The following is a 25,554-nucleotide window of genomic DNA, read 5'->3' on the forward strand; positions in this document are numbered from 1 at the left end:
AAGCAAAAAGTCTGAAGTTTAAGACTGAGAATCATCAATACTAGTTTTTAATCAAAACAAGGAACAAGCTTTAAATAATTTTATGGAGGTTATGTTTTCACAAACATGCACAAATTATTTTAATATATAAAATATTTCCAATAATTTTCAAAGAAAAAAAACAAGCCTTTAATTTCTTTTTTAAAAAATCAGCAAATAAATTCACTAATAAATTCTTTTCATGGATCCATCTTCAAACACGTATAGAATACCTGCAACTGAGAATCTTTCCTAGGGAATATATTTATCCATTGTATATCAAAACTGCAGCTGAGAAAAATAGGACAAAGAGAGAACTGTTAAAAGCATATGTTATTCTAAGTCTAGATTATATTCTTGGATAAAACCAGCTTATAGACAGCTGTATTCTCAGACCCCCACCAAACTGATTTTGGTGTTATGGTCTCCACTCCACTAAGGGATTCTAGATTCTGCAAGAGATGGCCTTATCAATCTCCTTCCTGCATTAGCTATAGTGATATTGTCAAGGGCACTGTCACCGCAGAAGTCAGGGTTAAAGCCTCCAGTAAGAAATTCTATTAGAACTAAATGCAATGAAAAGCTTTGCTTCCCCTGAAATGTGACATGCTTTCTTTTATTTAATAGTAAGTGTTATATGACTTTATCTCCTTTTTCATTTTGGCTTTTGGGAAGCTTAGAGACAAAATAACAGCTCTAGTGTAGTAATTATATACGCTATGATCTATATAGTTTCCACCTCAGTCTTGATAACTTATTACAACCCTATTTTTCCTGGTCCTGATTTTAGTTTCTGTTTCTGTTTTGCTCAATCTTGTTAACATTAGCTCAGATACTCAGGGTACTAGGACAGAGAATGAATGAATGAGTGAATGAAAATAAGCACATAAAAAATATATAAATCTCTATAAAAAGCCTTGCAACATGCAGTTTACACATTCCCAGAGCTAACAGATTTTTCTCCTAACAATTTAAGACAAAAGCCTGATTACCTATAGTGATTACCTACATATGATGACATCATGTTCCCTGCCATCTTCAGTCCCCTAGACATGGTCATTATACTGGGCTGTCTTTCTTAGAAATGATACAGCTGACCCTTAAAGCATCCGCACTTTTTCCCTTCCTGCCAATCAGATGAAGAACTGTAAGGAAAGCTGGAAAGATACAGGAAGATTTCCTCATATTCTTGGTTTTTATCATTTGAATTTCGAATCACATTGTATAGCTGCTAAGCAAGAGGTTAAAGCTGTCTCTGACTTTGACTTTGGGAGATAGCAAAGAGGCAACATCCTTAAAAATCACCCGAGAAGCCTATCAGAATGACAGACAGAAATTAAATTGGGCTTTCAAATTCCTACGGAGAATAAAAGAACAGTGTGTTCCTCACTATGTCTAGTCCATGTTGGTTTTACTTCTCATATACCAAGTATTAAGTATCTGCACAATTTACCACATTACCTTAAAAGCATGGTATATCATTCAAAATAAAAAGTTATGATTTCATTCCCTAGTACTACTTTTGAAATTAAAAGGAACCACCAAATTAAAATGAGACCTCTAAACTCTATGTTCTCATAAGATGCTAGAAAGTGCATAGGTATTAACTTCTCTTGGTAAGTTAAAGAGCTAGTGAAAAGTCAGAATCAACATGTTTGTATTGCATATCTATACCATTAGATAGTTTCTGAAATTAAAAAAAAGAAATCTCATGTATTTTCATTATTATCAAAAGAGGCTGGAAAAGAGGCTTTCCAATTTAAACACATTTTTAATAAACAATTATACAAATAAAAGATGACATAAAATATTCATTGTATCATACTAAAAAAGACTATCTGATCAAAATGTAAAATCCCATGTTCAATTAATTTTTATTAGTTTTAAGTTCCAAAATTAAATCCTTGAGAACATGATCAAATATGATATGAAATTGACTATAGTTACAGAAAATGTCTATATAATTCTATTATGCACAAAGAGTAGACAAAAAGGGATTTCAGTAAGAGTTTTCATGATGACTTAAATTTCATCTTTGTCATCTAACTTTGAGTGAATGTGAAGGAGTTATCTAGCAATTTTCTCTTCTAATAATACACCTGCACTGGAGACTAATAAATGGCAAAAGACTATGAATATTTTATAAGTAATAAAACTGAAAAAGGCTCACCATATCAAGAAGTATAGATATCTGTAATAATTAAATACTGCTAACATAAGCTCTAAGTGACATAATTAATAGCAAATTGAAGTAACTGTATAATGAAAGTGTATATTCATCCATACCTCCTACCCACAAATGTTAAAATAAATTATGATATTTCAGATTTCATTTGGAGGGACTACATTATTATAGAAAACATCAAAATAGTCCACTTTAATATTTTCTTATTAAAAACTCCAAAAACCACTTGGTAATCAATAATTTAGTGTTAAATAACTACATAGAAAAAAAATTTCTTAAAATATTAAAATCTGGGGGGCACCTGGGTGGCTCAGTCAGTTAAGTGTTCTGCCTTTGACTCAGGTCATGATCCCAGGGTCCTGGGATTGAGCCCCAAGTCAGGCTCCCTGTTACCGCAGGGAGTCTGTTTCTCTCTCTCCCCACCTCTCTCTGCCTCCTCCCCACTCATATTCTCTCTCTCTCTCTCTCAAAATCTTTTTAAAAATTATAATTTGGTTCTTGACTTAAAAGTTGAAAATTTGAGAATGAATTTTACTAAGTATCTGAACCACAAATTTTATCCCTTGATAGATTTTACTAAACTATTTTTTAAAGCAAAAATGTTGACACCTTTGAGTTAGCTTGGTTCAATAATATTCTTATTGTATTTTAAATTCACATGCTCTCCTTTGACATCTTTTTCCTAGTCCTTTTCTCTTTCGACTATGACCTACCTCTTATTTCTGTATTTTCTGTTGTCCCTCCTGTTCTCTATCTTTTATCTTCTTCACCTCCATGAAGAACATACATAGTCAGGGCACCTGGGTGGCTCAGTGGGTTAAGCCGCTGCCTTCAGCTCAGGACATGATCTCAGGGTCCTGGGATCGAGTCCCACATCAGGCTCTCTGCTCAGCAGGGGGCCTGCTTCCCCCCTCTCTCTCTGCCTGCCTCTCTGCCTACTTGTGATCTCTCTCTGTCAAGTAAATAAATAAAATCTTAAAAAAATAAATAAATAAATAAATAAATAAAACAAAAGAAGATACATAGTCATTCGTTTCTGTTGTTACTGTTCTCCTCTCACCAGATCTCTCTTTTTTCCTGTCTTGATTCTTCCTTAGCGGCCTTAGAGACACAGCATGGGGAGAAAGAAGAGTTCTCTCCAAAAGTAAATTTTATTTAGAAGAGCCTGATTTATCCCCTAGTCAAAACCACAAAACACTTTTGTGGGATAAGAACAATGTTCTGGTTCCACAAACACTGTATCTAATTGTAAAAAAGAAAAAGAAAAAGGGACACAAATCATTTAAACACAAACCATTTCAGTAGTTTCTGACTATTTGGAACATCTAAGATTCTAGTGGCTCTTAGATTAATGAAACATCTCAAAAAACAACTAAAGCTTTTCTTACCAACTGGATCCCATTTGATTCGGTCTGACCTTCCACCTCTACCAGTCCAATTCTTGGTCTTTCAGCCACTGAAACCAGCCACCCTTCATAATCTATAGACTACTTTATTTCAATTACCTCCCATATTACCTGCCAACCCACATCCTCCTTGCACGTGCTAAGCCCATTTGTTTCCCCTATAGCCCTCTCCCATTCCTGCCAATACTACAGAAGTCAGTTCTCCTTCCCAAAATTTCAAGAACTTTTCCTTAGCTTTCTCCTCTAGTCTTTTTTTCCACATACTTCTCTCAATCAAAATTATTTCTGAAAAGGAAAGAGCCAGGTTTAGACAAAATTGCAAAATAGACTAAATTCATCTTCAGCAATCTCTAACTTTGCTTTCCAACACCACACCCACTCACGAGGCTGTCGATCTGTATTAGAACTGCAAAGCTTGCCCTACCTCCTTGCAGGGTGACTTGCACTTTCTTCAGCTCTCCTAAGACCCATGATTGGAGGTAACTATTAATATCTCACAAAACTTAATATGTTACTTTCCCAAGAGGCACTCAGAATTTAAAAGAGCTGTTTAAGGCAACATCCTTTGTGCAATAGTCCTCAAACTTTTTTCAACCCAACAGACCTGAAAGACACAACACTTTCTCAGCAAACATTAGAGTTAACCCTGGCTTGTTAACAAAAGAGAAGAGAAGGGAGGGAAGTATAGAGTCCAAAAAAAATATATATCATTATATGGGCAGGGAATGGGTGACAGGGAGATAAAAGATGGCCTGTGTAATTTAAGTTTGGGTCTGATATAAAGAGTGTGCTCCTGTGAATATTCTTGTACATATCTTTTGGGAAGTGTATGTATTCATTTCTATTGCATCTAAGGCCAGGAGTAGAGGTATGGGATAAAGGTTATGCACATGTTTATCTTTAGTAGGTAGTGCCAAATAGTTTTTAGAAAGTGGTTGCAATCACTACACTAAGAATCTTTACCACTAAAATGTTTTTTAGAACAAAGTACATTCTGGACCTGCTTAAATGACAGAAAATACTATATTTTTTTACTTTGTCTATCAAGAAGTGATAAATATGCTACTTGAGGCTGTTTCTCAGCATTCTTTCCTTCCCATCAGTGTTATAAAGACTTTATTACTTTCAAAATATATTCTGGAATAATTTGCCCCTCTGCATTAACTGAGTAGGTGTTTGGTTTGGTTTGGTGCTTATATACTGGAATATGTAGAGATAGAGCCCAGCTTTTTACTAAGTATTGGAATCTAATGACTGATGGCTTCATTTTGCAACATCAGACATATTGAAGAAAAGTTTATTGAGCATCTACTCTTTGCCAGGCACTGTGTTTAATACCAGCATATCTATATTAGGATAAGAGAACATAATTATAAGAGATGAGGTATGTACAGTAACAGTATAAATGAAGCCAGGGCATCTTCACTCTCAATGCTATAATCTACTGGCCTCTCAGACACAGTCCTTCATTTACTGAGGTCTTTGCAAGTACCTTACCATTTAAAAAGCCAAAGTATAGGAGAAATGGAAGAATTGCATTCATCATAAATGGAAATTTTTTGCAATTTTTTAAGATTTAAGAGAGAGAGAGAGAGAGAGTACACACCTGTGAAGAGGTGGGAGGAAGGGTCAGGGAGAGAATCCTTCAAGCACACTACCCGCTGAGATGGAGCCCGAGATGGGGCTTCCTTATCCCACCACCCAGATCATGACTTGATCTGAAATCAAGAGTTAGATGCTTAACCAACTGAGTCACCCAGGCACCCCCCAAAATTTTAGCAATTTTATTATTCACAATCATTAAGACAAATCAGCCATGTAACTAAATATCTTTTTTCTTTAGGTAATTAAAATTTATTGTCTTTTCAAACAATGTAGCAGATTAACCTACATAATAGTCTGATGTCTGTTGTTATTTTTTAAATCTTTAATTAATATAGAATGCCAGTTGGTAATGTGTCTACCAGTTAAGTAAACAGTTAATCTGGGGGAAATTTTAAAAGTAAGAATATCTAGTGTGTGAATAATAATGAAATTGCTGTTAATAAATTTAAACATTTTATTACATTTAGCTTTTTTGTGTGTGAACTTGCATAACTCACTTAACTTCTCTGCTTTCATTTTTCATCTTTATCTTGACTGGCATTCCAGTATTTCCAATTTCCCTCGAAATGCAGATTTAGGAGTCATCATTTGTTGTTTGAAGAATGACAGAAGGAGGGAAGAAAAGCCCACAGATACTTGATTACAAAGAAAGGATTGAAAACCAAGGGCTGAGGGCTAAAGCCTGAGGAATGTTAATGGTCGATTTCATCACAGCACTTAACTCTGATGTTTTCCTGTTAATCAGTTGTTTATTGCCATTTTCTGCCTGCTAAATGTAGTTTATAAGTACAGAGACTTTGTCTATTATCCCCAGTGTCTGTGAACATGATGCATAATAGTCACAGAAGTTGGTTAATTGTGTTTAATAGACAGAAGAGGGAAGAGGAGTTTTGGGGACAAAGGTGGAAGAGACAGGAAAGAAAAAGAAAGGTTGAAGACAGAGGAAAGAAAAGGAACAAAAACCATATGAACCCTCTTAACTTTGTCTGGAGCTCTATAACAAGCCTCTGCCTTTGCATTCATTCATTTAGTCCTGACATTGATCCTATGAGGTGCATATTACTAACCACATTTTACAGATGAAGAAACTGAGATTGGAGCAGGGAGGGAAAAATACACATAAAGGCAAATAAACTTAGAATGACTTCACTCAAATTCCCAGTTTCTCCACCCTGCCCTGCTGCTACAAAGAGAGTCTTAAAATAATACTGAGAGAAGAGGACAAAATGAGTGTGAAGAAAACCAGATTTCAACTGACAGAGTCAATAGTAGTACTGCATAAATTTACAGGAAGTTATTTTTTCAAAAGTTAATATGAGAATTAAAAGTTGTTAATTGAATTTTCCATAACTGTACACCTAAAAGAAAAATGTTATTTCAGGAATGTATAAATAATCATAAAATAGAATGGCATTTAGGGATTTTTTTCTTTTATTTACATTAAACTATAAAAGAAAACTGGCATTAATATTTAAAGGACCTATTTATCCAGAGGCTTCCATCCAGGTTAAATAATAACCTTATTGTTTAACCCTTAAACTGTCCCTGCCTCCCTTGCCCCAAGGGACTTACTCAAAAACAAGTCCCGGAAACCAGCCTCAGGTAACAAAGCCAAATACAAGGGTGGGTCAGGCCAGGTGGAGACATCTGATCAGTGGGGGGTTGCATACTGTCTCCCTAGTTACCAAAGAGTATGGATCCTGCCCTTTGGGGAAGGATTTTAGGCACCAATTCTGCCCAAGGTGATAAGCTGGTTCAAATGTCTACTATAGAATAAATTGTAATTCAATTGGTCACTTATGTGTGACCTAGCATGACTGTGCAGCTTTCTCTGTGTGTTACAATTTCATTGGCCACCTGTGCGTGGCCAGGCCCAACCACATGGCCTTTGCCCTTAAAAGCTAGTCCGTGAAACACAGAGAGGTTGCCCTGTCTTGTAAGAGGTGCAGCCCCCAACGTTCAGTTTTATTCTTGATGCTTGGCCCAACATAAAGCTTTGCTTGACCTTCGCTTTGTATCAGTCTCCCTCCTTTAATCATGGACCCATTATAGGGGGACCTAACAATATTTGATTATAAGTTATATTTTTATAAAAATTGCTTGTGCTCAATTTTAAACACAAACTTCAGTGGCATAGGAGTAGAAAAAAGTGAACTTCAAGTAGGTAATCACACTAAAATTTTTCTTCAAAAATTTAGGTGGTCAACCCTACCGATGTCAGTAATACATAAGTCATAAGAAAATAACGTGAGACTTTATTTAAAAAATAATTTGTAATTTATTGTGGACAAAAGACAACAATACTTTAAATAGAGAGTAGGTCCGAAACATGTTTATCATTGTTTATCATCTAAAAATTAATAGCTTACATTTTTAAAAGAAAAGATTTGTTTAATGAAAAGTAATATCAAGACTAAGGAATAAAAACTATCAGAGAAATAAGCACACATGTTAAATGATTATCATTTCTGTGATAATCAAACAATCAAATACCAGCTATTAAAAGAACAGTGATTTGCTGAGTGGCAGAGACTATTCTATGTGCTTTGAATGTGTAAACTTAACCCTTTCTCACAATAAACCCAAGAATAGATAAAACTGTAATTCCCATTTTAGACATTGGGAAATGAGGACAGGGAAAAGTCCCTAACATCACACATTTACTAAGTGGCGGAGCAGGGATACAAACCCAAGCAGCCTGGCTTTGCAGCTGGAGAGCTCTCTATAGTGACGGTTCTATTGCAATCACACAGTAGTCATTATCTCTGTAACCACTTGAGACTTTGTCACTCTGTTAAATATCACTGCCATAATTCTTTATAAAGTGAGAAATATTTGATAGAAACCAACTTTAACATTTAAACCATTTTTTTAAAACTGAGTGGCATCAATTATAACCTGCCAAAAGATATTTTGAAATTCTGAACCTATTCATTACCTCTATAATCATTTGCTAAGTGTATATCTAGGTACCTCTAGGCACCTAATTTTTTTTGAAATGTTTTAATGCAGGGATACTTTATAAAAGTCAAAAAGCAGTCACTTTCCATTAATGATCAGTCAATTACTTCTGCTCCATCTCTCCCACCAAACTCTATGGGCAAAGTCTAAATCTATTTTATCTTTGACACACGCTTCCAAAAAAAACCCCATACATAATATCCATGTACTAAATAATCATAAAACACTTGATGAATTCCAAATGACTGAATGAATCTGAGTGTTTAATTCTTTTATTTGTATTAATCATACTAGATATTTAATTCTCGCCTAACTCTCTCTTTTTATATCCTTTTAGGGCTAATTAACCCCAGGCCATTAGTTTATGCTAAGATATTAAGAAATTCATAATTTAAAGGGTTAGTTTGAAATATATATACACATGTTTATATTCATACGAACATACATACATAAATGAAAATGAAAGGTAGTTTTTTTCATTTCATTTGTGCTATGTATATACACATATATACATATTCACATATATACATATATAAATGAAAAAGTTACTTTTATTTAACTATTTGCTTGATTTGGCCTACATATACACTGCATAGGCATATGAGCACAGACAACAGTTAAAATATAATTTGAAAACACTTTGAAATTTTAAGGGTTCTTTTCCAAATAGAAGATACTACAGCCTAACGCAGAAGAACCTCACCAGCACCATCCATTAATTAGCCCATGATATGAAATGACTTCATTCGAACCGAAGAAAAATTAATATTAAAAGGAATCCTTTTTTTTAATTGAAATATAATTGAGATAAAACATTATATTAGTTTCAGGTGTGATTCAATATTTACATATATTATGAAATAATCACAGTAAGTCTAGTTAACATCTATCATCAAACATAGTCACAAAATTTGTTTTCCCATACTGAGAACTTTTAAGATCTACTTGAAATTTGCTATCTATAGTCAACCTGCTGACAACTACATACCCAGGATTTACGTATTTTGTAACTGGAAAATTGTACCTTTTGACCACCTTCGCACATGTGCCCACTTCCTTACCAGTCTGTTGTTTGCCAATCTGTTCTCTGTAACTATGAACTCATTTTTTTTTAAGATTCTACAGATAGCATATAGTATTCATCTTTCTCTGCCTTACTTATTTCATTTAGCATATAATTCCACAAGGTCTATCCATATCATCACAAATGGAAAGATTTCATTATCTCTTACGAGGGACAATATTCCTGTGTGTGTGTGTGTGTGTGTGTGTGTGTGTGTGTGTGAGACATCCTCTTTATATTTAATCCACTGATGGACACTTAGGTTGTTTCCATATCTTGGCTATTATAAACAATGCTGCTATGAAAATGGGGATATAGAGATATCTTTTCATGTTAATATTTTGTTTCCTTCAGACAAATACCCAGAAGTGGAACTGCTGGATCATATGGTACTTCCATTTTTAATTGTTTGAGGAACCTCAATATTGTTTTCCATAGTGGCTGCGCCAGTTTGCACAAGGATTCCCTTTCCTCCCCATCCTTACCAACACCTGTTGTTTCTTGTCTTTGTAATAATAGCCATTCTAACAGGCATGAGGTGTTTTTTTCTTTTTTTAAAGATTTTATTTATTTATTTGACAGAGAGAGATCACAAGTAGAGAGGCAGGCAGAGAGAGAGAGAGAGAGAGAGAAGAAGGCTCTCCGCTGAGCAGAGAGCCCGATTCGGGACTCGATCCCAGGACCCTGAGGATCATGACCTGAGCCGAAGGCAGCGGCTTAACCCACTGAGCCACCCAGGCACCCCAGGCATGAGGTTTTGATTGGCATTTCATTCTGGTTCTTTTGATTGGTCTCATTCTGGTTTTGATCAGCATTTCCGTGATTATCAGTGATGTTAGGGACTCTTGACTTGAGTCATTTGGAAAAGTAACAAAGCTTTTGTAACCTAACCATAATCATCTCTTAACTTCTTTGTTTTATATGTTAGAAATTTATAAACTAAATAAACATAGGGCATAACAAATACTTGTAAATACACTTAGGTATCAGATCCTAGGATAATTTAATAATTTAACAGCTTACAAAACCACTGAAAGTTCAGCATGATAAAATTCATGCCATAGGAAAGCTAGAAGAGAAATTTATTAATCTATAAAACTGATACATTAATTCAATGTGAATATAATAATTAACATCTATAACCAACATTGTAATCAGGTTTAAAAACTTTTAAACTATTTTGAGAGTAAAACCTACAAAGCTGCACAAAATCTTCTAAAATGTGTCTCACACATAAACTCCTTTCATACACATAGTAGTAGTATAAAGATTTTACTGAAGCTGTCTTTATAATAAAAGGCTGAAAACCATGTAAATATGTCACTCCTTTGCTCAGAATCTTCAGTGGTTTCTAATTTCCCTAACAGTTAGCATCAAAGTCTACAATAATCTGCCTAACTGTATGATCTAAATGCCCATTACTTCTCTAACCCCATCTCTTATTTCTTCTTTCTCACTGTGTTCTGGAATACTCTCATTTCAGGCAGTCTCGACATTTGCTCCCTTAGTTCTTTCAGATCTCTGCATAAATGTCACTTTATCCATGAAATCTTACTTGACAACCCTATTTATAAAAACACCTCCCATCACCCTTTTTCTTCCATCTTGATTTATTTCTCTCCTAAGAACTTACCACCACATGACATATATATAACTATATATTTAATATTTAATATATTTGCCATTTAATACATATATTTAACTGTCTGTACCTACAAAAAGTGAAAGGTCCAGGAGGACAGAATAAACTGTATTTATTTTGTGCACTACTATATCCCCTGAATCTAAAGTGAGACCGTGACTCCTGCCAATAAATATTTATTGACTGAACTCAAAAAAAAAAAAAAAAAAGGAAACAACTGTATATGCACTATTGTGAAATTATGCCTAAAACCTAAAACATAATAAGTTAAAAACTAAGGTACAGAACAATATTGTTGTATGCACTATCATTTGTATAAGAGCAGAAGGCATATAATGAACATTTATGTTTTTATCTGCATACAATGCTTCTGGAAGGCTATCTCTGAGGTAGGAAACTGGGAGAGTAAGAAAGGGACACTTCAGACTCCTGTATTTGTACATGTACTACCTATCCAGAGAAATTAATTCAGGTTTTGCCTTTATATATAAGAAATACAGGGCGCCTGGGTGGGTCAGTGGGTTAAGCCGCTGCCTTCGGCTCAGGTCATGATCTCAGAGTCCTGGGATCGAGTCCCACATCGGGCTCTCTGCTCAGCGGAGAGCCTGCTTCCCTCTCTCTCTCTCTGCCTGCCTCTCCATCTACTTGTGATTTCTCTCTGTCAAATAAATAAATAAAATCTTTAAAAAAAAAAAAAAAAGAAATACATAAGATAATCCTACAGAAAAATCTACAATCTATACTTAGCTCAATGAATACTAATTAATTTACATGGGAACTAAGGCATATTATTAGAAAAAACTGAAATAAAATCTTATGTGTCTCAATAATATATCACACACATTATCTCATGTCAGTGTCATAAATATCTTGTCAGGCAAGGTAGATATATAACCGTTCCTTCTTTTTACAGAAAGGAAAAACTCAGAATGGTTAAGGAACCTGACTATGATTACAAAGCAGAGGCAAAGCTCAATTCCAGTCTCATGATTTTTTGTTCTGGTACTTTTCTCAATGTACTTGAGGAGCAAGTCTTCAAATTAACATCGATCTTACATATTGAAAGAAAGAAAGTATACCTGATAATGAAAACAGATAAAGCTTTGACGATGTTGTCAATCTCAATTGGTATCAGTCCATTTTAGAGTTTAAGTATAAAACTGAAAATCCATCAGACACTTCTATAAAACAGACTACTACTGAGTCATAGTGTCAGACAATACTTAGTCAACATACCAGCTATTCTGTTGGTTGCAAATATTACAAAACAGGGTTTTATTGATAGTGCTGTTCAACTAAGCAGAACTTAATAAGATTTGCAGAGAAGATAAATTTATGTTGCATATTAGTCTAGCAAAAGACTTTAAAAATGTGCAATTTCAGAAACATCAAAGTAAAGGCAATTATCTTACAGAATAGCTAACCATATTTAAAAAGTAAGAACTCATTATAAGGAGCCATCAATTCTAGATATACCTGACATATAAGAAAGATTCTTCGAACAAAAACCATTACACTTGGTGCTCAGCACATGCTATTATAAAGTAAAACAACCAGATTACTCTGGAGTAAAATGGAAGTCCAGTTCCTCAATTCAACAGATACTGACTGAAAACTCATCTTCTTACAACTAGACGACCATAAACAAACATGAGGGAAAGTGATGCTTTTAAATGAATTAATTAATTAATTTCAAAAGCAGGAAAATCAATGTTACTCAGGGATTAGAAAATTCTGGTATTTCCATCATTATCCAAGGACAGCCAACAAAAAGAGTTCACCTTTCTAATAAGCTCCAAAAGGCAGATTCTTCTGCCCTGCAGAGTTAGAATTGAAGAATAAAATAAAATAATCCTTGGGTTTATAGAACATTTAAACAACTCAAAATGCCTTCAAAATTATCAGCACATTTAATCTACAAACAACCCAATCAGATAAGAAAGATTTATCTTCTAATTCAGTATTTCCCGAAGGATGTTCTATTGCACTGGGGTCCCTTTCACACACTCTTTGAAAAGGAATTAGGTCAGTATTTTCAGAGACACTGCATTCCATGCTGTATTTACCCTCTTAGGATATTAAAAGTTTAGAAAATTCCAGCAATTATACAAAGGTTTCTTTTGTCTTAACTCAGCAGGTCCCAAATTCTGGAACTCATTTCTCCTGAGAACACTTTGAGGACACCAAACTCTTGATTTTCTACTAACTCACTGGTCACTCCATAGTCTCCTACTAAGTCCTCTTCTTCTAGATCACTGGTCACTCCATAGTCTCCTACTAAGTCCTCTTCTTCTAGATCACTGGTCACTCCATAGTCTCCTACTAAGTCCTCTTCTTCTAGACCACCTAACTTGAAGTGCCCCAGAGTTAAGTCCTTGTTTCTCTTTTTCTCTCTATTCTCTCTCACTGGTGACCACCTAGGGTCAAATGATTTTAAATACCAATGATACCTACGACTTAAATTCCTATCTCCAGTCCAAATCATACTCCTGAACTTGTGGCCCAAATACCAAATGTTGACAATGACTTGTTTTGACAATGACTCGTTTTTTTTAGAAAGACAAACTGAAGTCTTGCTCTTTCTCTTTAAAGCTGCTCTAGGTACCCAAAACAAGTTTTATTCACCTAGTTCTCCTGCTAAAAATGCTAAAATTATCCTTGACCATTCTCTCTCAACCCTTACTTTAATCCATAGGAAATCCCCTGGGGTCAACCTTCAAAATATATCCAAAAGCAAAAGCCTTCTTGTTACTTCCCCTGCTATGACCATCGTTGCTCAAATTGTAATTTTCTATAATGTGGGTTACTGTAATAACCTCATTCTTCCATCCTTGTTCCCCTCAAGTAATTCTCCACATAGTTGCCACAGCAATCTATTTAAATAAAAAGTCAGAGCACATGATTCCTCTGCTACTACTCTCCAAGCCCGTGGCTCCACTTCACACAGAGAAGAGCCATAATCCTTAATTATGGTCCACAAAGCCCAAGATCTGTTCCCCAATACTTCTCTAACCTCATTTCCTACAGTTTCACCTTCCCCTCCACTCGGACTTCCTTAACCATGCTTCAATTAGTCCAACACGCTCCTTCACTATGGCCCTTGCAATAGGTATACCCTCTGACCGAAATGCTTTGACCCCAGAAATGAAGGGATTTAGTAGCTCCCCGTTACCAGTCTTTGTTCGAATGTCAATTTCCCAATAATGCTTATCCTGACTTAGATTTAAATTGTGTCCCAACCTCTGGGCACCCAACCCTCTACCCTACTTGGCTTCTATTCCTTGGCATTTACCATCTTCCAATGGAACAGTTATTTATTAACTGCCACTCACCACAGATTGTGATCTCTAAGAGAGGGGTTTTTTAAACTAGTTTCATTCACTGACGTATCTCAATCATCTAGAAATGTGCCTGACACATAGTAGGTGCTCAGTAAGTATTTCTTAAATGAGTAATTATGCCCAGACAATAGAAAATTATTGTTTAATACTTAATATTCATCATTTTTCCTTTAGTATTTTAACCAAAATTAGACCTAGGTTTAAAAAAGACTACATTAGGAGGATGACTTCTCCTGATGAAGAGGATTATATCACCTGCCTCCACATTTTCTTTAGATTTCAATAAATTAATAGCCTTTCATTCTTACTGAACTATGTAAACAAAATAAACAAGTGTAAAATCTCATTAATTGGCATCAATTTGGGGAATGCCCTATTGATTTATAAAATGCTATTTTATTACTTTAAACTATATAGTGTGGCATTCCATTGTAAATTCCTTACAGACTTACTAAAGGCATTGTCCCAAGGAATAGATAAGATACATTTATTTATTTTATTTTATTTTATTTTTTATTTTGACAGAGAAATCAAAAATAGGCAGAGAGGCAGGCAGAGAGAGAGGAGGAAGCAGGCTCCCTGCTAAGCAGAGAGCCCGATGCAGGACTCGATCTCAGAACCCTGAGATCATGACCTGAGCCGAAGGCAGAGGCTTAACCTACTAAACCACCCAGGCACCCCATAAGATACATTTATAATTAACATTTCAACTATTTAAAATAAATTGAATAAAATGAAATAAGTGACATCACTCTAAAAATTTATGAAGTGTTATTCACCATCATGTAAAAATGGGAACAAGAGAAAGTTTAAAAGTGCCAGAAAGCAGTTTGTTCCCTAAGCTGTACTATGTAATCTCTCTGAAACATTATTCATTCATTTATTGAAAAAGTTTTTCTTCAATGCTATTAAAGACAACATTGCAAATGATCACAAGTTCCTAATGAAATAAGAACTGATGAACTGTTCTATTTTAACTTTCAAAGTCTAATTTTTAGTCATAGTTACCAAATGAGGATATGTTATCATCTAGTGACGTATCTTGTTTTGTCATAATAATAAAGCCAATATGGGTGATCTGCACATAGAATTAATTCAAATAAACTAGATAGCCAGTTCTAAAACTATCTGCCACTGAATCAAGGTATGAAGTAACCAATGCCACACCCACATGGAGATAAGGAAGTATTATAAACTACACTCAGGGTACAAAAGACATATCAGCTAAGGTTTTAAAAACCTAAGTAAAAGAAAAAATTTCAGAAGTTCCTCTGAAAGAATACATATACCAGATAGCTATCAAGAATCCAGAAAAGGCCCGAGATACATATAGGAAAATCCTTATTATCTGATACGATAGTAAAGGAGAGAACAGAAATAATTCATAATTAACAATGAATTGTTGATGCCCATTACAAATAACAATATGCCTTTACAAAGATGGTGTCAAAAGCTAAGAAGGAAGCCTCTGCCCCTCCCAAAGTCGAAGCCAAAGCAAAGGCTTTGAAGGCCAAGAAAGTGGTGCTGAAAGGCAACCACAGTCACACAAAAAAAGAGGATCTGCAGGTCACCTGTATCACCTATGTTCTGACGACCCAAGATTCTGTGTCCCTGAAGGCAGCCCAAGAGCGCCCCCAGGAGAAACAAGCTTGATCACTATGCCATCACTAAGTTCCCCCTGACTACTGAGTCAGCCATGAAGAAAACAGAAGACAACAACACACTTGTGTTCATTGTGGATGTCAAGGCCATCAAGCACCAGATCAAACAGGCTGTGAAGAAGCTCTACCGCATTGATGTGGCCAAGTTCAACACCTTGATCAGGCCTGATGGAGAGAAGAAGGCAAGTGTTTGACTGGTACCTGACTATGATGCTTTGGATGTTGCCAACAAAACGGGATCATCTAAACTGAGTCCAGTTGGCTAAATCTAATTTTTTTCATCATTAAAAAATATATATATAATATACAGATTAGTATGATTCAATTAATAACAAAATGGGAATAACCACAATAACTTTTTTTTACTTTTAAAGATTTTTACTTATTTATTTGACACAGAGAGAGAGAGAGATCACAAGTAGACAGAGAGGCAGGCAGAGAGAGAGGGGAAGCAGGCTTCCTGCCAAGCAGAGAGCCCGATGTGGGACTCAATCCCAGGACCCAGGACCCTGAGATCATGACCTGAGCTGAAGCCACCCAGGCGCCCCAATAACCACAATAATTTAAACACTTCATATTCATTTCCACATTCATCACATTTTCAAATACTGCCTTTTTTCCCTACAGAGACATGTAAATATGTTTAACAATCAAATTGTACTATTTCCATAAGGTAAAAATGACTAAAATATCAGTTACAGCATCATTAACTATGATAGTTCTATTTATGGACTTCATTCAGCTACTCACAGAAAAAGCCAAGGACAGAGCTCACGTTTTTTCAAACTTAGCACTACTGATATTTTGGGTAGAATACTTTTTTGTTAGGAGTGTGAAGGCAGGGGCTTTCCTGTGCGTTACAGGATGCTCAGAATCATCAGTGGCCTCTACACATCAGATCCTATTATAGTACCCACTAACTATAACAACCAAAAATAACTGGAGATATTGCCAGATGTCCCCTGGAGAGCAAAACTGCTGCTTGGTGAGATCCACCAACTTAAGATGGAAGGAAGGAAGGAAAGAAGGAGGAAGGGAGAAAGGGAAGGGAAGAGGGAGGGAGAATAATCGTACTAGGCATTCTTAAACAGTTAATAAAACTATATATAACTATATATAATGAATCTGAATTTCTAGTTGGTGGATTTGAATGTGTGTGTTGTAGTTTAAGAATATTCACAAGGAAAAATCTATTTTTAAACAAAATCACATGTTTATGATATCAAACAAACACATCATCAATCTCAGATAAATAAGATTCTACTGTTCTTGAGAAGAAAATAATGAAAAATATTCTCCTTATTACTTCTATCTTAAGAATAACACCCTACCTTCCTGCTGTCTCCCAGCAATAAAAATATTGCAGTCTTTCATTCAGTTTTGAAGGCAAGAGAAGAGTTTTTTCCTCTGATTCTACAGGTGGTTCCTGAAAGTGTTCTTCAGGTGACCTGAGGTGACTGACAAGTCTACTTTGCATTTACAGACAAGTTTAATAGGACCTGCATATTAACAAGAGTAATAATTTGTCATAGCAAAAGAATTAGTTTTTGTACCCACTTATTACTTAAGACAGTAGGCTTTTAAATTTCTCTTTTGATTACTTTTAGGCTTACCATAGATGTAACCGATCGTGCATCTTCTTCATAATTTACTACTGGAGGTGGCTCTTTCCCATCATTTTCTTGTACTTTTTGCTCTAGTAATTCTTTCTGTGCTGTAAACTTTGCTTCAGCGCATTTCAGCTGCTGGACTGACTGTTTCAGCTCTTCAAGTGTCTGTTTTTGGCTTAGTAGAAGCACAATACTGAAAGAGAAAACATTAAGAATAAATTATTTCAACTTCTTTAAGAAATAAGATTTTAAAGGAAACTACATCAGCATATTATGCTTCTATTTCATTTTCATCTTTATAACCATCCTTCAGAATCATTTGAATTATAAAACTAAACAGCTTTCGAGTCATCACAATAGTTACTAAATGTTAGCATTAACAAAACGGAAAACCAAAAACAACAAAGTGGAAGAACATATTTGGAAGCGAACACCAAATTCAGGATGCTTTCAAATACAGTATCATCTATGGCATTCATTTTACTCTACAGTGAAGTCATCTACCTCACAGAGTACGGACATTGACACTGAGAAGTGTGGAACCCAAAGTGAATTAATATGACTGAAGCAGAATCTCAAATTATTTCAAATCTCAAATGGAATATAGTTGAACTCAGATTTATGCCTTGGGAAAAAGAAATCAAATCAAGGTGACAACCTGGGAAAAAAGCTGTGCTTATGTTGCAAGGGGTATGTTTTTAGAGTTGGAGAAAACTGTTCTGACAGTTTTCTGTTCTGTTCTGTTTTTAGAGTTGGAGAAAACTGTTCTGACAGTTGACTTCCCCATTTCTTCTTTAGAAAACTACATAGGCCACATGTTGCCTTGTTGTGAACTTCTATTCCCTGAGATCTGCCCTAAAAGGAATTTCAAACTAACTCATCCACATGAAAGCCATAAAAGGTAGTGGTGGCAAGGATCACCTTCTGGAAACACTGTCATACATGGTCTATTAATATCCTAAAAAACTGCGCTAGGTACCATTGAAAATAGGTTATTAATATGTAAGCAACAATAGATTGTCAGTAGGGGAAAACTTCAAAACCAGAGAATAAGATCAGAAAATGTTACCTCCTTAAACTGGAACTTACATGGATCAATATTAATTGAATAAGTAATCATTGGCAGAAGGAATGCCCACTAAGACAGATTTGTTTATAAATATGATGTTGATCAACATTTTGAAAACTCAATTCCAATCAAATGGAGCAGGATGCAGCCTCAGTGAATGCTATAAGGAAAGCTATAATCTCCTCATTGTACTGCAGTGAGTTCCAGGTGAGTATCCTAACAAAATAATAACTCATGTAGAGAACTGAGTGAAATCTGGGAAAAGTAGAACTAATGAGTAAGATTATTTTTACCAGAAATCTACCAAAGTTCAAAAGACAAACCCTTTAACCAGTCGAGTTCACAGCAAAAGCAATGAAGAAGGATATACCATACTGTCAGAGCTCATTAACACTTCCCAAGTAAAATCATCATGGCATAATGGAAAGAGTGTAATTATACTGAATGAGAACAGATTCAACTTAATGACTTAATCGTGTTGTTTTTCCCATCTTCAGTTTTAGCACTGGAAAAATTGATAATATACCAAATTGTCAGGGTTGTTCTGAATACAATGAAATAATACTTTAAAAATTGTTAACACAGTACCTACCATAAAGTAAGAATTCAGTAAATAGCAATTATCATTTCTGTCACCATCGTTCAAAAATCTGTGACCTATGTTCTAAATCCACACAAATTTCCTGATAAATTCATGTGGTTTGCATATTAGATAGTAAGCCTTTTTTCATAAGAAACTGTTTATATATTTTTCCTCTGTGAATCTCTTCAGAGAAAGTTGATTTTTTAAAACAACCATTCTTGTGAACATAAATTCATGAGGACTGGGTTCTGGAAAAGATTACACCCATTATGAACCTAAAGCTTCTTGAAGTTTCCTTCTTTGCATCACATAGCTACCAAAAGAATCACATGACAAGAAGATAAGGGACAACTCAAAATGTACAGGATAAGATGGTAAAAATACATATTCACATACATCTGCAGGATGAGTCCAAAAAGAGGGTGAACGATTTCACAAATGCGGACCAATTAACAGGGAAGTATACTTGAAAATACTAACACTCTAAAACCATTACTGCTACCATTAGCTTTTTTTTTTTTTTAAAGATTTTATTTATTCATTTGACAGAGAGAGATCACAAGTAGGCAGAGAGGCAGGCAGAGAGAGAGAGAGGAGGAAGCAGGCTCCCTGCCGAGCAGAGAGCCCGATGCGGGACTCGATCCCAGGACCCTGAGATCATGACCTGAGCCGAAGGCAGCGGCTTAACCCACTGAGCCACCCAGGCGCCCTACCATTAGCTTTTTGTAAATAAATTTCATAAATATGGAAAAATGCAAAATAAAATAATGATAATCAAAAGAATGAAAATAAACTACCAAATTAAAATATGGAGTGACAAATAAGGAACAAAAATTGGAAAAAAGCAAATACTAACTGAATGGCTGAAAAAATTCAAAGAAATACATTTACAGGAGTGAAACATATACATTTTATTATCTCTTCAACTGTACAGCAGGCCCCCAAAGATGACAACATCCTTCACCCCAGAACCTGTGCATATGTTATCTTACAGAACAAAACGGAGTTTTGTAAGTTAAGGATGTTGGAATGAGGAAGTTATTTTAGGAAGATTCAGGTGAGCCCAATATTCATAAGGATCTGATAAGAGGGAAGTAAAAGGGATGATGTTAGAGAAGGCAATGTGAAAAGAAAAAAAAAAAGGGAAGGCACTGTGATATGGGGCCAAGAGCCAAAAAATGAGGAAAGTCTCTAGAAGCTGGAAAAACAGAAAAAGTAAACTCCCTCCAAAAGCCTTCAGAGAAATTCACCCCCTCAACAACTTGCTTTTAGGTCCATAAGATTTATTTCCAACAACTAAATTCCAGAAATATAAGAGAATAAACTGGTGTTGTTTTAAGTTAACATACAAACCCTAAGAGAAATGCTACCTATTTTTGGTCCATTTTAAATGGCTGAACTAGAAGGACTGTTATGATTGTGCAGTAGCCAGTAGCAAACAGAATATAGACTTAGGAGAAAAATATTAAAAGAGTTAGAAGTATTATTCAGTCAGGGGAAAAAAAAGGCCTCTGTTACAAGAAGGATGTGAATATATTAGTTTTAGCTTTATTAAGTACTAAACAAATTTTCTGAAGGATTAAACCATTATAGAAAGAATTAAAAACATAAACAGAAATACCAGACATTCCAGCAATTCCACTCCTGGGTATTTACCCAAAGAAAACAAAACCACTAACATGTAAAGATATTTGCATCCCTATGTTTACTGCAGCATTATTTACAACACTCAAGATATGGAAGCAATCTAAGTATCCATTATTAATGAATAAATAAAGATGATGTGGTGTGGTGTGTTGTGCATAAAGATTATTCATATATATAAAACACAAATATATTTAAATATGTAACATAAATCCAAATTATGAAATATTACTTGGCCATTAAAAAAAAAAAAGAATGAAATCTTGCCACTTGTGACAATATGGATGGACCTAGAGGGTATTATGCTAAGTAAAATATCAGACAGAGAAAAACAAATACCATATGTTTTAACTTATATGTAGACTCTAAAACACAAAACAGAAACAAACTCATAAACTGGTGATTGCCAGAGGGGAGAGGGAAAGGAGAATGGGCAAAATACACAAAGGGAATTAAGAGGTATAAACTTCTGGCTATAAAATGAGTAAGTCACAAAGATATAAAGTACAGCATAGGAAATATTAGTCAATAATATGATAACTTTGTTGGTGACAGTAACTAGATATATACCAGACAGTAACTAGATAGTAACTAGATATATAGTGATCATTTTGTAATGTATACAAATGTTGAATCACTATGTTTTACACATGAAACTCATATAATATTGTATAACAACTGTAGTTCAATAAAAATAATAATAAAATATTTTAAGTCATATATATTATATAGTTTAGAGAAAAGGCTCTTTTTTTAAAGATTTTTTTATTTTATTATTTATTTGACAGAGAGAGAGAGATCACAAGTAGGCAGAGAGGCAGGCAGAGAGAAAGGGGGGGAAGCAAGCTCCCTGTTGAGCAGAGAACCTGATGTGGGGCTCGATCCCAGGACCCAGAGATCATGACCTGAGCCGAAGGCTGAGGCTTAACCCACTGAGCCACCCGGCACCCCTATTTTTTTTTTTAAAGATTTTATTTATTTATTTGAGAGAGAGAGGAGAGTGAGCAAGTGATATGGGTGGGGTAGAAGGAGAGGGAAAACCAGGCTCCCTGCTGAGCCCAATGTGGGGCTCGATTCTAGTACCTTGAGATCATGACCTCAGCCAAAGGAAGATGCTTAACCGACTGAGCCAACCAGGGTCCCTAAAAAAGCTCTATTTTTAAACATGACTTCTCATGGCATTTACAATCTCTGTATTACTATTATTTCATCTTTATTTTACTCCAGATAATAAATGGGGTCTTCCAAAAGGATCAACATAAAAGAAAAAAGTTAGTATTTCAACAAATGGAGCTGGCACAAGTAGGCATCCAAATCAAAAAAATGAATAAAAATACAGACCTTACACCATTCATAAACATTAACTCAAAAAGGATCACAGACTTAAATGCTAAACATAAACTACAAAACTCCTAGACAATACATAGGAGAAAACCTAGATGGCCTTGGGTATGGTGATAGGTTTTTAGATACAACCCTAAAGGTACAATCTGTGAAAGAAATATTCAATGAACTAGACTGTACCAAAATTAAAAACTTTTGCTCTCTGAAAGACAATGTCAAGAGAACAATAAGATAAGCCACACACTGGGAGAAAAACACACAGCTGATAAAGGACTGTTACCTGAAATATACAAAGATCTCTTAAACTTCAACAATAAGAAAAACAACCTGATTTTAAAATAGTCAAAGACCTTAACAGACATTTTACCAAAGGAGATATACTCATGTAAAATAAGTACATGAAAAGATGCCCCATATCATATGTCTTCAGTGAAATGCAAATTAAAACACCAATGAGATACCATGACGGACTTATGAGATGGTCAAACTCCAGAATACTGACAACATCAAAAGCTGACAAGGATGTGAAGCAGCAGGACCTCTCATTGATTGCTGGTGGGAATACAAAATGGTCCACCTACTTTAAAAGACAGTTTGGCAATTACTTACAAAAAATAATAAAAATACTCTTACCATAAGATCAAACAATCATACTCCTTAGTATTTGGTCAAAGGAATTAAAAGCTTATGTCCATACAAACACCTGCACACAGATGTTTATATAACAGCTTTATTCATAATTGCCAAAATTGGAAGCAACCAAGATGTCCTTTAGAAGGTGAATAGATAAATTGTGGTTCATTCAGACAATGGAATATTATTCAGTCCTCAAATGGGCTACCAAACCACAAAAAGACATGGAGGAGACTTAACTGCATATTATTAAGTGAAAGAAACCAATGTGAAAACGCTGCATCATGTCTGATTCTAAATACATGACATTCTGGAAAAGGCAAAGCTATGGAGATAATGAAAAGATCAGCAGTTGACAACAGTTGAGGATGGGGCTGGAGGATAAACAATTAGAGCACAGAGGATTTTTAGCAAAAATTACTCTTCATGATACCACAATGATGGACACACATTATTACACATTGCTCAAATTCACAGAATGTACAAGAGTGAAGCATACTTTATTTTTTTTAATGTAAGATTTTAAAGATTTATTTGAGAGAGAATGAGCATGCACATGTATGAGCAGAGGTGGGGGCAGCAGGAGGGAGAGAAAGAGAAATTCAAGCAGACTCCCTGCTGAGTGTGGAGCCCAACATGGGGCTCATCCCAGGACCCTGAGATCATGACATGAGCCAAATCGAGAGTCAGTCACTTAACCAACTGAGCCACCTAGAATGAAATGTAATTTAAACTAAGGACTTTGAGTGATAATGATATGTCATTGTAAGTTCATCAACTGTAAATGTTAACACTCTTGTGAAGGATACTAATAATGGGGTAGAATATGCATGTGTCAGGGCAGGGGTGTATGGAAAATCTCTGAACCCTCCCCTCAATTTTGGTGTGAAACTTAAGCTACTCTAAAATATAAAATCTTAATATAAAAAAAAAAATAGGTATCTGTACACATCTATGAGAATGGCTCAAATAAAATATGGTGACCATTCCACATCCTGGCAAGGATGAGGAGAAGGGACACTGATCACTCACAAATTGCTGGTAGGAAACCAGCAATCACACTCATGGTTATCCCAGAGAAATTAAAACTTATGTTCACACAAAAACCCTTACTAAATGTTGGAAGCATTTTTATTTGTAATAGCCAAAAACTGGAAACAAACCAGATGTTCTTCAAAGGGTGAATGATTAGACAAATTATCCATACTGCTATGGGCTAAACCGTGTCCTCTAAGAAGACATGTTCAAATCCTATCACCAAGAACCTCAGAACGTGACCTTAATTTGGGGATGAAGTTGTTGCAGATGTAATTAATGAAGATGAGGTCATACTGGAGTGGATCGGCCTTTAATGTCTATGGCTTGTGTCCTTGTAAGAAGAAGAAACCGGATACTGAGAAGAACACCCAGAACATTGTACAAAGGTGGAGGCAGAGATTGAAGTGATGCTTCTATAAACCAGGAAAGCCCAAGTTTGCCAGCCAGTAGAGAAGTCAGGAGGGAGGTATGGATCGAAGTTTCCCTCAGAGCCATCAGAAGAAACCAGCCTGCCAACACCACATTTGAGACTTTTGGCCTCTGGAACTAGGAGAGAATAAATTCATTTTTTAAGCCACCAAGTATGCAGTACTTTGTTACGGCTGCCTTAAGAAACTACCACCACACCATAGAATACTGCTTAACAATAAAGAGGAATGAGAATTCCTAGATGGATTACAATCAGTGTAAAAAGCCAATCTCAAGAGACTGCATACTGTGTGATTCCATTTACATAAAATTCTTGAAAAGAAAAAAACTGTAGAAATGGAGAACATACTAACAGTTGTCAGGAGTTAGGAAAAGGGTATGAGATAGAAGGCAGAGTAGCTACAAAAACCCAACACAAGGGACCCTTGCAATGATGGAAACATTCTGTACCTTTATTGTGTCAATGTCAGTATCTGGATTATAATATTATATCATAGTTCTGCAAGATTTTACTACTGGGAGAACTGAGTACAGGGTACATGGGATCTCTCTGTATTGATTCTTACAACTATATGTCAATCTATAATTATCTGAAAATTTTTTTAAATTGTTTAAAAATAGTATCACCGCTGATGCATCATACCTCCTCCAGTGAGGTAAGGTTTTTATAATCTCATATGCACTCTGTTTTAAGGATAGGTCTTTTTTATTCTCCTTCAGTAGTTCTAAATCTCTACTGTACTGTATCATAATGGCAATCACTTGGTTATTCTGAGACATTATCCTAATACCAGGAATTAGATTAAAATACACATTTCCTGGCTTGTAGTTCAGTGGTTTTGAAGAACAATGAGATTTTCTGGGGAGGTATATGTCCTGTTGTATGGCTTTTGTCCTAACTTTTTTTAATTGACATGTCTCATCATGAAATTAATGAGCAACATTCGCTTTTTTAACAATTAATCTTACTGAGTTTTATGTATAATGATATAATTTCACATACGGTAATGTCTTGCTTTTGTTCAGTAGTTACTTTTTTAAAGGTATGGTTATAATCACTATACCACTTACTATATAATTATTTTTATGCTTATAATACCATTTAGCAAACAAGTTATACATACTACAGTAAGAAGAAAATTATAGAAAATAAATGACTACATAACACAAGATATATAGGAAACCATAAATAAATTTAAAACATGGATGGGATCAGGACCTGTGCAACTTATTTCCTATCGCTGGCTACTTTTTGCATGCATTCTTCATATGGAGGGCACCTTCTGTCCTTCACATCTAGCAAAAATGCCACTTTCTGGGAG

General features: G+C 35.2%; 1 protein-coding gene across 6 annotated transcripts in view; it reads right to left on the minus strand.

Moving 5' to 3' along the window:
- FER (FER tyrosine kinase) overlaps window positions 1-25,554 on the minus strand; it is a 468,361-nt gene that overhangs the window by 316,794 nt on the left and 126,013 nt on the right. For 5 of the 6 annotated variants that reach the window (XM_032335588.1, XM_032335590.1, XM_032335589.1 and 2 more), the window contains one exon: window positions 17,496-17,685. In XM_032335588.1, coding sequence (XP_032191479.1) covers window positions 17,496-17,685 — 190 coding nt within the window. Of the gene's footprint in view, window positions 1-282; window positions 310-17,495; window positions 17,686-25,554 lie in introns of those variants that run through there. The other variant, XM_032335595.1, reaches the window with a different exon arrangement.

Source organism: Mustela erminea, chromosome 3, assembly GCF_009829155.1.
Source record: "Mustela erminea isolate mMusErm1 chromosome 3, mMusErm1.Pri, whole genome shotgun sequence".
Classification (NCBI taxonomy): domain Eukaryota; kingdom Metazoa; phylum Chordata; class Mammalia; order Carnivora; family Mustelidae; genus Mustela; species Mustela erminea.